The sequence below is a fragment of the Nannobrachium achirus genome, assembly GCF_963921795.1.
Source record: "Nannobrachium achirus genome assembly, chromosome: 9".
NCBI classification, from domain to species: domain Eukaryota; kingdom Metazoa; phylum Chordata; class Actinopteri; order Myctophiformes; family Myctophidae; genus Nannobrachium; species Nannobrachium achirus.
The window spans coordinates 31,070,259-31,084,786 of NC_137818.1; the positions used below are offsets into that span (position 1 = coordinate 31,070,259).

The window sequence follows — 14,528 nt, forward strand, 5'->3', positions numbered from 1 at the left end:
CAGACGCACGCACTTACGTGCACGTGCGGACAAGCAAGTAAAGCGCATACGCACACACACACGCGGGATACCAGGCCAGGCCACCTCTAGGGGGACTCCTCAGTTCACAAACGGGAATGCAGCGTTTGTGTGTTGTGTTGTGCGTGCGCGTGTGTGTACTGTGTGTGCACAGAGATAGAGAGAGAGAGAGAGAGAGGGCCAGGGGGAGAGTGAGTGAGTGAGTGTGAGTGAACGAACGAACGAGCGAGCGAGCGAGCGAGCGAGCGAGAGGGAGGGAGGTCGAACCAGTAGAAACACCACTGGTTAGAACAGAACACGAAGGTTGTTCGGGCCGTTTTCTTCCCTTCCCTCAAGAACAACACATTACGACCGCGGCTCGACGTACAGTTTGTGCAACAACAGCACCAGTACCGCAGTGTTTATTCCTGTACATGGGTGTCCGTGGTGAGTAGACGAGCTTCTCCCAAGCTTTCCCGCTGCCGCTGCTGCTGCTGACAGAATGTTCAGTTGAATGTTGATTGTTATTTTTGTAGCGAGTCGGTTAAACCAGTGAGAGATGAATGCAACATGATTCCTACAGAGGCAGAGCTGTCTGACTTGCTACAGTGTTGTTTTCCACTGAATAATTTCCGCTGCATTCAGTGGCTTTTTGCAAGTGTCCTCCTCCTCCTGCGGGACTGTGTGTGTGTGTGTGTGTGTGTGTGTTAGCGAAACCTTTAAAATGCAGGTATGGCCGATGTGGATCCACACTGGCAGTAAATCATGTTGCTATTGGTAACAAGACAATCAGCTGTTCGGCCGTTTAGCACACAGTGGCCAGGCCACTCCACTGCCATTGCCATCATCACGGGCATGATCACCCCAATACGGGTTGTAGTTTAGAGATGTGACGTGCTGTGTAGCCTACTGTAAATGTTTGTCACTTGAACCCTATGCCTACCTAATTGACAGGGGTCCCACTGGGATCTACTAAATAGCCGATCTACAGCCTCACAAATATGGACGCCATAGGGTTCATGTGTTGTTGTTTCTTATGCTGATTGCTGATCTATAATGTTCAGAGTTTAATATCACTAAATGTAGCCTACGCATTTTCCAGTGGAGAGCTGCCTGTAGGCTACAGGCTACTATGGCTGGGCTGCAAGTGCACATCCCTTGGAAATGAGCAGGGTCAAGACGCAAGCTTTTTCGAGACTAAAGGACTCGAGAAATAGTATACATGGCAATGATGCCTATGTCATATTTAAGGGATAAGTTGCTACAGATGTTCAACTAGTAAAGAGGCTAAAGGAGCCCCGTGTGAGCTTGTAGATCGGCTATTTCCGACACGCGACGCCGTACGCAGCAGTACGAATTCGAAGTATGCCGTTTTGCGGCCAACACGGCCTTACTGTATAGCTACATATATTGTCTTTCTGTGGAACTTATGCGTGGTATGTTAGAAATGTTCACCGCTGATAGCAGCAGTTGACATGGCAGCCTACGCGGAGCGTCCCGTCCCGTTATGTTATGTAACATGCCTTCGGATGCCTGCAACCAAACAGGCTTACAGTGCATACACGTGTGTAATCGCATTGCTGCCTATAAAACAGATCTGTCAAAAATCGGTGCTGGTTGATAGAACCGCGATGGAGATGCTGTAGTGTAGCTAGTGGACACAGTGTCACATCTGTTCTATATTTAACTGTTGTGAACATTTAGGTCTACAGAGTCATGTTTCGAAATCGATTTGTCTCTGTGTAGGTAGCCGATTAAAATCGGTGAAATAGCCTATACTTGACTATGTTGTTATATTCAGATGTCATTCGCGTACCAAGATGCGAGCAATGTATTACATAACCGCATGCCGCTTCATGAGCTGTCGTAAATGCACCAGAGGTGAGTGTAGTGTAGTGCATACACACACACACACACACACACACACACACACACACACACACACACACACACACACACACACACACACACACACACACACACTAACTATAGCCTACTATATTCTCATCCTCACAGAAAACATAGGGACAGCACATCACATGAGCTGTCAGTCCACTGAAAGCATGTGATATATTTGCATGCATGGGTTATTCTAGAGTGACTGCTTTTGATGTTCTAAAAATGGCTCAGTTAGCACCCAGTGCAGTATTGGGTATTATGGGCTTTTGCAAATTAGGTAAATTCACTAAATTAGGGCTAGGTTAGCTACAATTTATCTATAGGCCTATATAGCTATCCTTGACGGTGAATTAATTGAACAATAATGCTATTTAAGTAACCTACTGGTATATGTTTTACTGTGTTGGTTGCCGCTCTTAATTAATTATAACCACATTAACCCTCCTGGAATCCTTATTTTGAGCAAAGAAAGAATAAGTGCATTTTTATATCAACTTCGTCTTTAGGTTGCCTGGTGGCTCTCCTGGTAGAGCCATATCTTTATACAGTAGCTATAAAATGGTAGAGCTCATACCATTAAGGCTCAGTCCTTGCACAGCCAGCCCAGGTTCAAATCAGACCTGAGGCTCTTTTCTGCATGTCCTTCCCCATCACTCTCTTCTTTTTTCCAGTATCTCTCACTGTAAACAACTTAAATAATTCATGAAAATCCCAAAAATATAGCTTAGGAAAGGTACTTGTTTTCTTTATTTTTTATTTTTTTTATTCAAAAATAGCCTAAATAAATCTACAAGCTAAAGGGCTCAAATGGTTAAGAGCTGTTGATTCTAAGCAAGGCCATGTGTAAAGGTACATTTGCCATCCTCCTGCTGTTTGTCTCTGCTCAGTGGACCTGGCAGAGATTTGCTTATTAAGTTTAGAGGTTAGCAGTGTCCTTGACATGTGCTGCCAGAAGCTAGCCAGTGACTCATGAAAGCTAATGGGGGAAGCATGGACAATTTAATCTGGAATGGAGAGCTCTTGATCTCTGATGGTGCCCACTCAGTAGGCCTTTGTTGTCAAATAGAGCACACCCAATTCTGCCCACTCAAGACCGATCTTATGGACAGATTTGTAGTAATACAGCTATAGCGCCATCCACCAACACTAGAGTCCAGAGTCTTGGACTGGAATGCCCAATGGAAAGTGTTCAAAATCCAGCAATCAGTGAAGAGTTCATCGTAATGGGATAGGACTGCATTCGACTTCATGGGCTAGTCTTTGATGGCAAAATTGAACACACACGGCATGAGGCAATAATTGGACCGGTTGTTGCTGTCACACAGTGTTTTGCAAACAAAGCCGACAGTCATTCCTGTGGAAACACAGTGAAAGACTGGCGCGGATGGAGGTGGGAGTGGAGGGTAACAGTATCACACAAGATAATTAGATATATTTGTTATTCATCGCCAAATTATTTTACCCTCTCTGTCTCTCTCTTTCACACAAACACACACACACAGTCCTCAGCAGATCCCTACTGAAAGGGAGCATTTCAAAACACCGTCATGTGACTTTTATTATCCACTTTCCCCTCATGGCTAAGACAACACATCAACATATGCATTGTTCTATTATCCACTTTCCCCTCTGGCTATCCCAACGCAACAACATCATATGCATTGTTCTATTCCCAGAAAGACAGCTGCGCTATAGGGTTACTGTAGTAAGTGACAACATTGTGGCGTTTTCTTTTTTCTTTTTGCAGAGGTGGGCGGCTCAAACCCCGACACACCTCCATCTTGCAGGGATAAATGAGCGGCCTGACCAGGGAATGCAGTACCACAACACATAAAGAAGCCCACACAGGTGAGACAGTGGCACAATTATAATTAACCTTTAAACTCTACAGCAGTGGTTCTCAAACTTTGAAATTTGAAGGTCTCCCCTTAACTTTGACAGTGTACAAATATGGTTCCATTTGTACACTATCAAAGTTACAGACTTGTAAGGGGTCAATTTAGACCCCCACAAAGGAACCTAGAGAGTCCCTGAAATCCACCGGTCTACAGTATACACTTTGAGTCCCACAGGGGTCCCCCCTTTTCCCTCTATACACCGAATGTGTTCGCTGAATCGTTGCCCCAGAATGATGACACTAGTGTTCATGTGGTTAATTCTAACGCTGTTGAAAGAAATATTCTTACTTGCAGTGGACAGAGCATAAAATGTTGAAACCTTCTTCTGTTTTGTTTCAGTAGGATGTCGTGGGCCAGAGGCTTCTTTGGAGCCAGAGTGGACGATCGGAAGACAGCATGGGGCGAGCGTAATGGCAAGAAAAGGAAGGCGAGCTCGTCACTGTGCAACCCACACTACATGAGCTGCCTGCGGGACCCTGAGGATCTCGAGCCCCCTCCTGCGCCATCCCAGCACTACCACTGTGGGGCTGGCACCAGCGGCGGGGGCAACTTCGGCATGCGTTGCGGCTGGCAGGAGGACCACTATGGGAAGAGGTCGGGAGGCGGCGCGGACCTGAAGTCTGTGGCTCTCGGAATTGACGATGGCGAGGTGAAGGGCAAAAAGGAAGACGAAGAAGGGGGAGAGGACGGAACGGGGAGCAAGGCTGTGACGGCTGCCGACTGTTGGGCGCAGTTGGTCTGGGTTTTCCAGTCCAAAAAGTTCCATTCGGCTAAGCTAGAGCGTCTGTACCAGCGTTACTTCTTCAGACTCAACCAGAGCTCCTTGACAATGCTGATGGGGGTGCTGGTGGTGGTGTGTGGCATCATGCTCGCCTTCCACTGCATCCACGCCACCCCCGATGAGGCCTATGCCTCCGTGCTCTCTGTGGCCATGGCCCTGTTTTTGTCCATGATGGCGGTGTGCAACCGTAATGGCTTCCACCAGGACTACATGTGGATTGTCAGCTACCTGGTGATAGTCGTGCTGATTGTGGTTCAGGTGTTCGGGGTACTATTGGTGGCCCCCCGTAGTGCCTCAGAGGGGATATGGTGGACTGTCTTCTTCATTTATATCATCTACACACTGCTGCCTGTCAGGATGAGAGCTGCAGTGATGAGTGGAGTCGTGCTCTCCACCATACATCTAGTGACCTCATGGCAGCTCAACCAGGAAGACAAGTTCCTCTTCAAACAGGTAAGGTATCAGTCCTCGTGTAAATGAGGCCCTATCTACACATAAAGAAATCCCCGGGGGTTTCAGACTCGTTTTTTTACCTCTACGCCTCCACACGGGCCCGTGTATAAAAAAATGTGTGTCCACATGGTATTATAAAAACGCTATAAATCCCTGTCTGCTGTGCGTCACCGAAGCGGGTGGCGCGTCCCCCTGCTCTCATGCAATCATTGCAGCAGCTATCTATCTATAGGCTATATGCATCGTCCAAGTTTCACAATCTTCACACTTTAACATGCACAATTGCTATTTAAACATTCATTTAACTATTTCTAGAGAAGGAGAGGGGAGAGGAATCTCGAGTGTGGTGTGCTCGCTCTCTCTCTCTCTCTCTCTCTCTCTCTCTCTCTCTCTCTCTCTGTATTAAACGAATGTAACTCTATCAATCAGAACTTTCGTGGTCAAGCAAGCATCACTTGGTATTGAGAGAGAGAGTGGTGCGCTCTCTCAGACGGACTTTTTTTTTTAGCTTGCGCTGATCGTGGAAATAATTTAAAAGGAGGCACATGCCGTGAATAATCAACATATTCTCACCTTCAAAGCGTCAGACAACTGATGAGAATGGACTGGAGTAATGCCTGCATGCATGCGTATGTCTCCATTATGCTTGAAATCATTTGATATTGGCATTTGATATCCAAACTTTGACAAAGAGAAGAGGCAGCGCGTCGCGTCCCGTTAACAAGACGATCGAGGGCTGCAGCTCGTTATTGATAATGAGCACCTGATCGATCCAGCTTATTGAGCCGGTGGAAAGCTATATGAACAAATTCAGAACATAACTCGTATCTTTTGCAACTGTGAGTTCGTGGCTGACCAGTGACCACCATCTATGAAGATGACATTTGACAAGAGTAACAAATATCATTAAAACAATCATTCATTAGGGCTCCATCCCTAACAAGACAGCCGAGCTCTCTAATGTTAATATGTCGTGAATGCGCTGATAAATAGGGATATTCTACACTTCTCCGTATTCTACACTTCTCCGTTTACGGTGTCCACATTGTAAAAGAAATACGCCCGGGTAACAAAAATGCTCTGCAGCCGGAGTTTTGGAAACTATTCGGCTAGTCCTCCGTTTGCATGCGTCTGCATGTGGACACCCATGGGCGTTCGTGGTTTTATTTCCCAGGGGATTAAAAATACGTTGTCGTCTGGACAGGGCCTGAGTGAGAGGAGTTCCATCCAATTAATTAGGCTTTTTGTGTGGAGACGAGTGGTTACATTTGTGAACTCAAATGGACACAGAGGACTCTGTATGTCTGTCCCCTCAAAAGCAAACCAATTACAGTGCATGCTGCTATGTGCATTTATAATCTATCTATCTATGAATTCAGAAATGTACGCCCATAGCCAATCACAGGCCATGGGGCGTGTATAACCGTAGCCAATCAGAGAGGAGCAAAAGGTGACATCATAATATCAAGGCATAAATAAGGCTGCATACAGGTATTTATCCAGTTTGAATAAATGGGCAATCTCTAGACGTGAGCAGCCCGAGGTAAGGATCCCTTAGGGACGGGTGAGGAGATGGGTAAGAATCTAGTTTATACAATTTACGGATTTAGCACATATCATGAATCAGAACAAATATATGTATGTACAGTATGTGTATGGCTGCGCAACCAGGAAATGCCTGGTGAAATGAAAAGCACAGGGGAGAACTCTCCCCTCAAGGCTTTCTCAGTGGGATTGTGGACCTACCATCCTCACCCACTAAGCCACGAGGTCACTGTTCCAACTCACTTTTGGATTTGTAATTTGTATTTGTACCTACTTTATGACAGAGAACACCTTTCTATCAGAAAGACTTTCTGTCAAAAAGCCCCCCTTTCTGTCAGAAACAGGGCCTGCCCCCTTTTCTGTCATAAACCCCTCAGAGAAGTATTAAAATCAATTTTCTTTTTAGATAGACATAGGCTACATATTCTTTACTGTACAGTCATGGTTAAATTGAATTCAATATATGTATTTCAAATTCACATCATAAAGTTTAAGGGAACTTGCACTTTCAACAGAACTGATCTGGCCCTCACTCCACCGGGTCTCCCTATTATTATACATTTACATTTGGGTCTCATTTCTCCCTGTACATTTACAGTCAGAATTGCCTTACTTGTACTTTGCATCAGTATAGTACAAACATGGTACTGTACATAGTACATACTCATGATCAACCACTCCTTAAAGGTCCTGTACTAAAAGTAGATGGTGCTGTACATCTTGGCAGCTTTTCAAATTAGATTTTTAATGAGGCGATGTTTTGTGCTGTAGGGCAGCTCGAGCAGGCAGCTCTGCTGGGGTTTGTTGTCTAAGGCCATCTGGGTTGAATGAGCCTGTTAAGCTGTATTATGAACGAATATCATGATAATGTAACACAGTGCCATTCAGGCCTCGATTCCTTAAAACAAGGAGACTATTGTTGCGAGGTGAAAAGGGGTGGGGTGGGATTCTGGGGTTGTGCAATGGACTGAACAACACAAAAACAAGATGATAATTTCTTTACCATAGAAGAGAGTGTACGGAGACGTTACAGATTCAAATTAGATTTGTAATAAAATCACATAATTTGCTGATTTACTCAACATACTAGACTTTACTAACACTATATACTAGTCTGTATACTATGTACAAGTACTAACTGCTATCCTGTACAGCTCAAATAATAAATTTGTCCTAACACTAATAATGGCAAGTTTGGAAGTTTACTTCCTGTTGGGGTCACAATTTTAAACCTATTACCACCAATGGCTCTGTGAGGTGTTTGGGATAAAATTGGCCCTGCATTGTTAAAATGAACTTATCGATTGAAATGTTTATAAACCGTATGGACTTTCTCTATATTCTGAGGTGGCAGAATTATTTTCATTTACTGTCACAGCCCACTTTATTTCAGCAGTCAAAAGTTATTGTTTTTTTATTGCCTTTAAAGCCACCAAATGATGATGATGATGATGGAGCCACTCTGAGTGAGCTAATATTGACATAGTATAACACTAGCGGTCCGGTGAACTTAACTTAAGTACCCATGTCCTAGACAGGCTGGCTATAGGACCATCGTACCTTGTGCCCCTCTTTTGTACTCAGCGGTGGAAAAAGTACTCAAATGTTTTACTTAAGTAAAAGTTTCAATACTACAATGTATAAATACTCTGTTACAAGTAAAAGTCCAGAATTCATAATTAACTTGAGTAAAAGTACAAAAGTAATATTTTGAAAATAGCAGATCTTCAAGCTCAAACTGTGAGCTTGTAGATCATCTATTTTCAAATGGCCGAAATGTATAGGATTTAAGTAGTTGATTTATGTTTTGTAATAAAACTATAAACTAGACTAAAGTTCTCAAATAAATGTAGTGCAGTAAAAGTACAATATTTTGATCAGAGGTGTAGAGGAGTAAAAGTATTGGAAATTGGAAACTGGAAATACTCAAGGAAAGTACAAATACCTCAGTACTTGAGTAAATGTACTTAATTACGTTCCACCCCTGTTTGTTCTCCTGCTGTGGCTGGTGCTTCTACAGTATACAGACTAAACTCATCACTGTGCTCTTTAGATCATCTTCAGTTCATAGGATCCGGAGGAAGTATATAGTGTTGTCTTTGTGTGTATCTTCAAGAAGGGACCACACAATTTGTCAATCTCGTACAAGAATAGGCATCTATCAGTCTGGCTCCTCCTAGCCAATAGTGGCTTTGTGAAAAGTTAGATCCCATTCAAGCTGTCACACACTCTTTATCACATGCACACATGCGCGCACACACACACGCACGCACGCACGCACGCACGCGCGCGCGCCGCACACAGTGGCCCTCGCCGTCACAGGGCCAGAATCTGTGATATGGGAAAACTGTTCTCTTCTTTTCTCTGCACCGCCCTCCTCTTATTTGTGTTGTGCCCTGGGGGGATGGACACGCAGGATGAGGGCCGAGAAGATGCAAGTCTGATGATGATGGCAGCGGACAAAAGGCATCTTTGTGAGAGACATCCATGATGAAGCAGAGAGGAGAGGGGGGGGGCGACAGAGGTTATGGTGGTGACGAGTGGCATCACCACACACAAGGGCGTGAAATAGCACGGGGCTGTCGCACCCGGCTGTGCAAGGGCTTTCGTTCTCTGTTCTCTCTCTGTCTTGCATAGTTATTAAGAACCTCCACCCCAACTTTTTAACTTTGGCCTGTTATAGCGGCCTGTTATGAGAATTGTTTTTGCAAAACATCTTTACAATTTTGATTTTTTGATATTACTCCAACAGATTTTGTCCAAAACGTATGCCAATCAGTACACATTATCTCTAGTCATATGATCAAGATGTACAGTACGTGTATCTGTATTCATATTTCATTGGCTACCATTGGCTTCCAAAGTTTGCTCAAAATGCCACAAACTTTGCCTTCCCATTCCCACTAGGCCAAGGAACAAATGCCATCCAAATGTTTCAAATCGGCCTCATGGTGGCGCTTTAACAGAATGCTGGTTAAGCTTTAACAAAATGCAACATGCACAGTCCTGGGTAGGCAACCTGGCCTGGTGGAGATCTTTTCTTTATTTAGTTTCTCTCTTTTGCTCTCTCTCTCTCTCTCTCTCTCTCTCTCTCTCTCTCTCTCTCTCTCTCTCTCTCTCTCTCTCTCCATCACCTTCTCTGAGTCATGATTCCTTCTTTCACAAAGGGCTCCCTCAGATAGAGTGGTCTTTTTATTTCTCAGTGGACTGAGATTGAGCTGACAGAACTCGCAGTGATTGTTTTGATAGATCTCAATAACGATTCTCAGTTCAACTCCAGATCTGGAGAATGGCCTACTCAGATGAATAGAGATAGATAAAGATAAAGCTACATAGTGTGTGTGTGTGTGTGTGTGTGTGTGTGTGTGTGTGTGTGTGTGTGTGTGTGTGTGTGTGTGTGTGTGTGTGTGTGTGTGTGTGTGTGTGTGTGTGTGTGTGTGTGTGTGTGTGTGTGTGTGTGTGTGTGTTAAAATGTGGGGGTCTTGGTTTTTGAGGACGTCCCTCAAAGCATTTTGACGGATGGGTTTGATTTCACGTATGCGGGATGGTCTAATTCACTGTTTCCCAAACAGTGGGTCGGGACCCATTTGTGGGTCACGGACCAATTTCTATGGGTCACGAGTAAAAATCCAATTTTCTTTTCCTACATAAAAAAGATCTACATGTTTGAAAAACAAATCTCGAGGAGTGGGAAACTCACCCATGATTTTATAGAGCAGTGAAGTCATGACGTGACTCGCTCATCCCCCGGTTCACGCAAGTAATTTCTCTATGGAGAATAACATTGGGTCATCTTAAAATCGTCTCAAATAAGCATTGTGGTCCAAAAATAAACAAATGGTCTGCGCGATATTGTCGGGAGGTGGCTCTGTATGGTTTATGATAGTCAGTCACTCATATTTGATAAAGGCTGTTTCTAGCGAAAATGTGCCTAATTCGGCGACAGTAACATTAGCATTTTCTCACCATCAGTTGATTCTTCGTATCCATATGAGTCAAACTCCTTGGATCATTTGTTTATGTTTGGAACACAGTTCTTATATGACGCGATATGAAAAAAGGTCTATGGGAATTCAGAATGGGGGGGGGGGGGGGGTGGAAACGTGAACCAGGTAGGATGGGTAAATTACGTCAAACTTCACTGCTCTATTCCTAAATGGCCAAAGATGAGGGGTTATGTTTTTGCTTTTGTGAGTGAGGCTGTCTGTCTTTATGTTGTCTGTCCGTCTGTGAACCGCTAATCTCGGGCACCGCTCGACTGATTGGCGTGGGACTTTGCACGCACACTTCAAGTCGGCCGAGGAAGAACCTCCCCCCAAATGTTTCGAATGAGCCTGTTGTAGCGTCAAAAAAAGATGTACTCTCATGGGAAGATTTGTTTAAGACTGTCTCCTGTCGTGCATATTGTAACATCGTATGTTGGAGCTTAAATATAAGCTTAAATATAAACGTAGTATTGCTCTCTTCCGCTTATCTACTGTACTTGATCTTAATACCTGAGTTATGGCTTCCCTTCCTGGCGCTGTGCACTCTGGCTATTGGTATGGCTCGGCCTCAGACACTCAAATATGACTGTGTGCTGCTGATGCGCATATGAGCTCCCACATATGAACACACACACACACACACACACACACACACACACACACACACACACACACACACACACACACACACCAGGCCGACACTGTGCCGGAGAATTTGTTTTGATATAGGGTGTATTTCCACAGAGAAGTATGCACAGCTGGGTATGTAGTATATACCATAGTGTCTTATCATGGGATTATATTACTGAGGCAGCTATTGTTTTGTTCTAAGAATGTGTAGCACACTGCAGACATACATTAAGCTATACACACAGATTAAAGAGAGACCAAAGACGAGTTGGTCATTTGCGTCTTTGTGGGTCCACTAAAAAGAAGCTATTGACTAGCAGGTCAAGAAGACAGAATGTAAAATCCTCAGTGTTGATTTATCCATTTGAAACTCATAGTGTGTAGTGTACAGATGGACCCACATCTCTCTGGGTTAAATGAACATTGAGGATTTTACTATGTGGAGCCTTAGGTACATTATTTATGCTTTTGTTTCCTATGCAGAGCTGGTGCTAGAGGAAAAACCTGTTGGTGAGGCAGCTTGTTGTGGGCTCAGTGAATGCAGAGTTGGTGGAAACATACTGATCCTTCGCTGCTGAAAAAGATACCAGTCAATGAATTGTCGCACACCTGACAGAAGGCGTGCATAATGCATTTAGGCCAGAACATTGGACTTACGCAAGAAAAACAGGTTGACACGGCGACCACGCAATCTATCTTAAACTGATTTTTTACAATAATTCACAGTGTTACGAGTGAAAGAGAAGTCTCCTAGTACCAACATACTGTAAACTAGTTCTCGGAATCTCAAATGAATGCTCAAAATAAGGGAAGATGTACTGTACTGCTCACAGTGAATCCAGTTCAGCACACAAGCGCACGCTCACGCATGCACACACAGGCAGGGCAAGGGCAGGCGATATTTAAAAAAAACCGAATCTAAAAATCTAAAAAGGAAGTCAAAGTACGTTCAGAAGGTATTTAACACACTAGAAACTAAACATGATTATTGAAAAACATGACTAACAGGTACAGTTATTGGTGGTTCATTCACTCAGCTAGAACAGCTAGAAAGTTCAGAAATGTTCCTCACTTTTGTGTAATGCATTAAAGGAGTAGTTCACCCCCAAAATGACTTTTTTTCTATTGATTACTCATGCCATGGAGAGTAGAGTTCAATAATATTTTTATTTTTTTTGTCACATTCCTAAGACATAAATGTGATAACAATAAATTTACTACCCCCATTCATTTCGGATGGTGACCCGTTTCGAAACGGGTCACCATCCGGAATCAATGGGGGTAAATTTACTCAAATCAAAATTTTGTCTTAGGAATGTGACAAAAACCAAAAAATATTATTGAACTCTACTCTCCATGGCATGAGTAATCAATGGAAAAAAAGTCATTTTGGGGGTGAACTACTCCTTTAAGCCATTTAAAGCACCCCTCCAGTAAATATTACATTCAGTTTCTCCCCAGTTTTCTCGCCAAACTAGGGATGTTAACAATGAATCGACTATCAATTTTAATATATATATATATAGCACCTGATGAAGCTTGACGAGCGAATCGCGTCGTGCTAATAAAAAATCATGAATTAAGCAGTTGTCCATTGCAGTTCCCTGGAGTGATGCAGTCCCTTCTTATGGAAGGTTTTCAACTTTTTCTATATATATATATATATATATATATATACATATATATATATATATTAATGTAATATATTTTATTTTAAACAAACTGATCACCCTGATGAGGTTCAGTAGGTACCCAGCATCAACTGGTTTATTGTGTGAAATAGTTTCTCCCTCTCCCTCTCCCCTACTGATCGAGCTCTGGTCTTGACGCCACTCACAATAGTGAGTGACAATCACTTCAATTTGATCAGTCTTGTGTGTGTGTGTGTGTGGTCCTCCCTTAAGTGTTCATGTGATGACATCAACAAATGGCGTGTTGACTCAACTTTGACTTTATTGACAGACAAGTCGACTTATCAGATATCAGAAGTCGTTGATTCCCTAGCACACACACACACACACGCGCGCATGCACGCACGCACGCACGCACGCACACACACACCCATGCATGCACACTCACAGAGCCACACAAATTCACTGAACCACGCACCACAAACCTAACTATCATGGAACCAGGTGAAGTGGAGTGTGTGTGTGTGTGCGTGCGTGTGAGTGAGTGATCTATGTCCCCCTTCACTGCTCCAGATCACTGAGCTGCTGTCATCATTAGATTTGGTGCGTGCCAAACAATAATGGTGCAAATAATGCATAGGCTGGAGTACCCCCCCCCCCCCCTCCTCCTCAGAGAGGGAAGGGGTTTGTTGTGACTCATCCACTTATTGTATTACAGCTTGGAGCAATGATATACACCTGGACAACAAACACCATCATGGGTGAGAAATATTGCTCTTTATAATACTGACACTGATAGGGCGAATAACAGCTGGACTAATAATAGCTGAACGGTATATTTGGAAGCAGAGGCCTCTATTAACAGGTATTTAACAACGCATTTGACACCATCGTCTTGTGATGCCAACATTCCGCAGCGAAATACACAAAAGACATACCGTAGGGTACCTTTTGCACACTGTAGCCTAATACTGATCTTTTCGAATCAGAACAATGGGATTTAGGTTGATAATTGGTGAAATTTCCCCTATTAATGCCAAACAGATAACAGCCATTTTTACATATTAGGGATCCATTAGTGGTGATAACTGTTGTGGCATGGCAATGTGGCATGCAAGCCTCAAGGCTTTGAAAGTCCGTTTTGACGGCAGCTTCTGCTGAACCTGGTGAACCCTGCACAATCAAATCCAATCCAGACTTTGAAAGGCGGATAACTGGACCTTTGCAGGTCCATTTGGTTCCATTTTGCACACTCTTCAAAGTTAAATTAGCAAAACAGACAGATTTTGTGTACGTGCTCACTGATGGGAGAGGGTGTAAAAATGCCTGGCTGGCTCTCAAAGTTTGCCATTAGCGTACTTGTCAATCATGTTCTCAGTCAACTGTGTCAACATTACAACAGCCCACACAGAGACTGGCATCATAACGCTACAGCAGTAGGATTTCAATGGATAAATAAAATAAATTATTCCGATCTTTTATTCCTTGTTGTGGTAGTGGCCGTTTTGCAGGAGGGTTATGGTGACATGTTTTGTCCACACAAAGAGGACGCTGTGTTCTTTCGTCGTCCTCTTCACTTTTTCAGGGCAGATATTGCACACCAGGGGTGTCGCACCAAATTCTGGGCCCTGGGTGCTTTAACTATTGAAGAAATAGCAGACACGAGCTTGTAGATCTGCTATTTTGAAAAATCTAGAAGATTTGTGCA

The 14,528-nt window shown here is 43.6% G+C and overlaps 1 protein-coding gene across 3 annotated transcripts in view; it reads left to right on the forward strand.

The window, feature by feature from the left end:
• The first annotated feature begins 235 nt into the window (after window positions 1-235).
• adcy6b (adenylate cyclase 6b) overlaps window positions 236-14,528 on the forward strand; it is a 69,963-nt gene continuing 55,670 nt past the window's right edge. For 2 of the 3 annotated variants that reach the window (XR_013962374.1, XM_080734099.1), the window contains exons 1-3: window positions 236-444; window positions 3,644-3,744; window positions 4,134-5,028. Coding sequence is in view for 2 of the 3 variants with exons in the window: in XM_080734099.1 (XP_080590225.1) it covers window positions 4,138-5,028 (891 nt within the window). In the remaining variant the exon portion in view is untranslated. The remainder of the gene's footprint in view (window positions 445-3,643; window positions 3,745-4,133; window positions 5,029-14,528) is intronic. The other variant, XM_080734100.1, reaches the window with a different exon arrangement.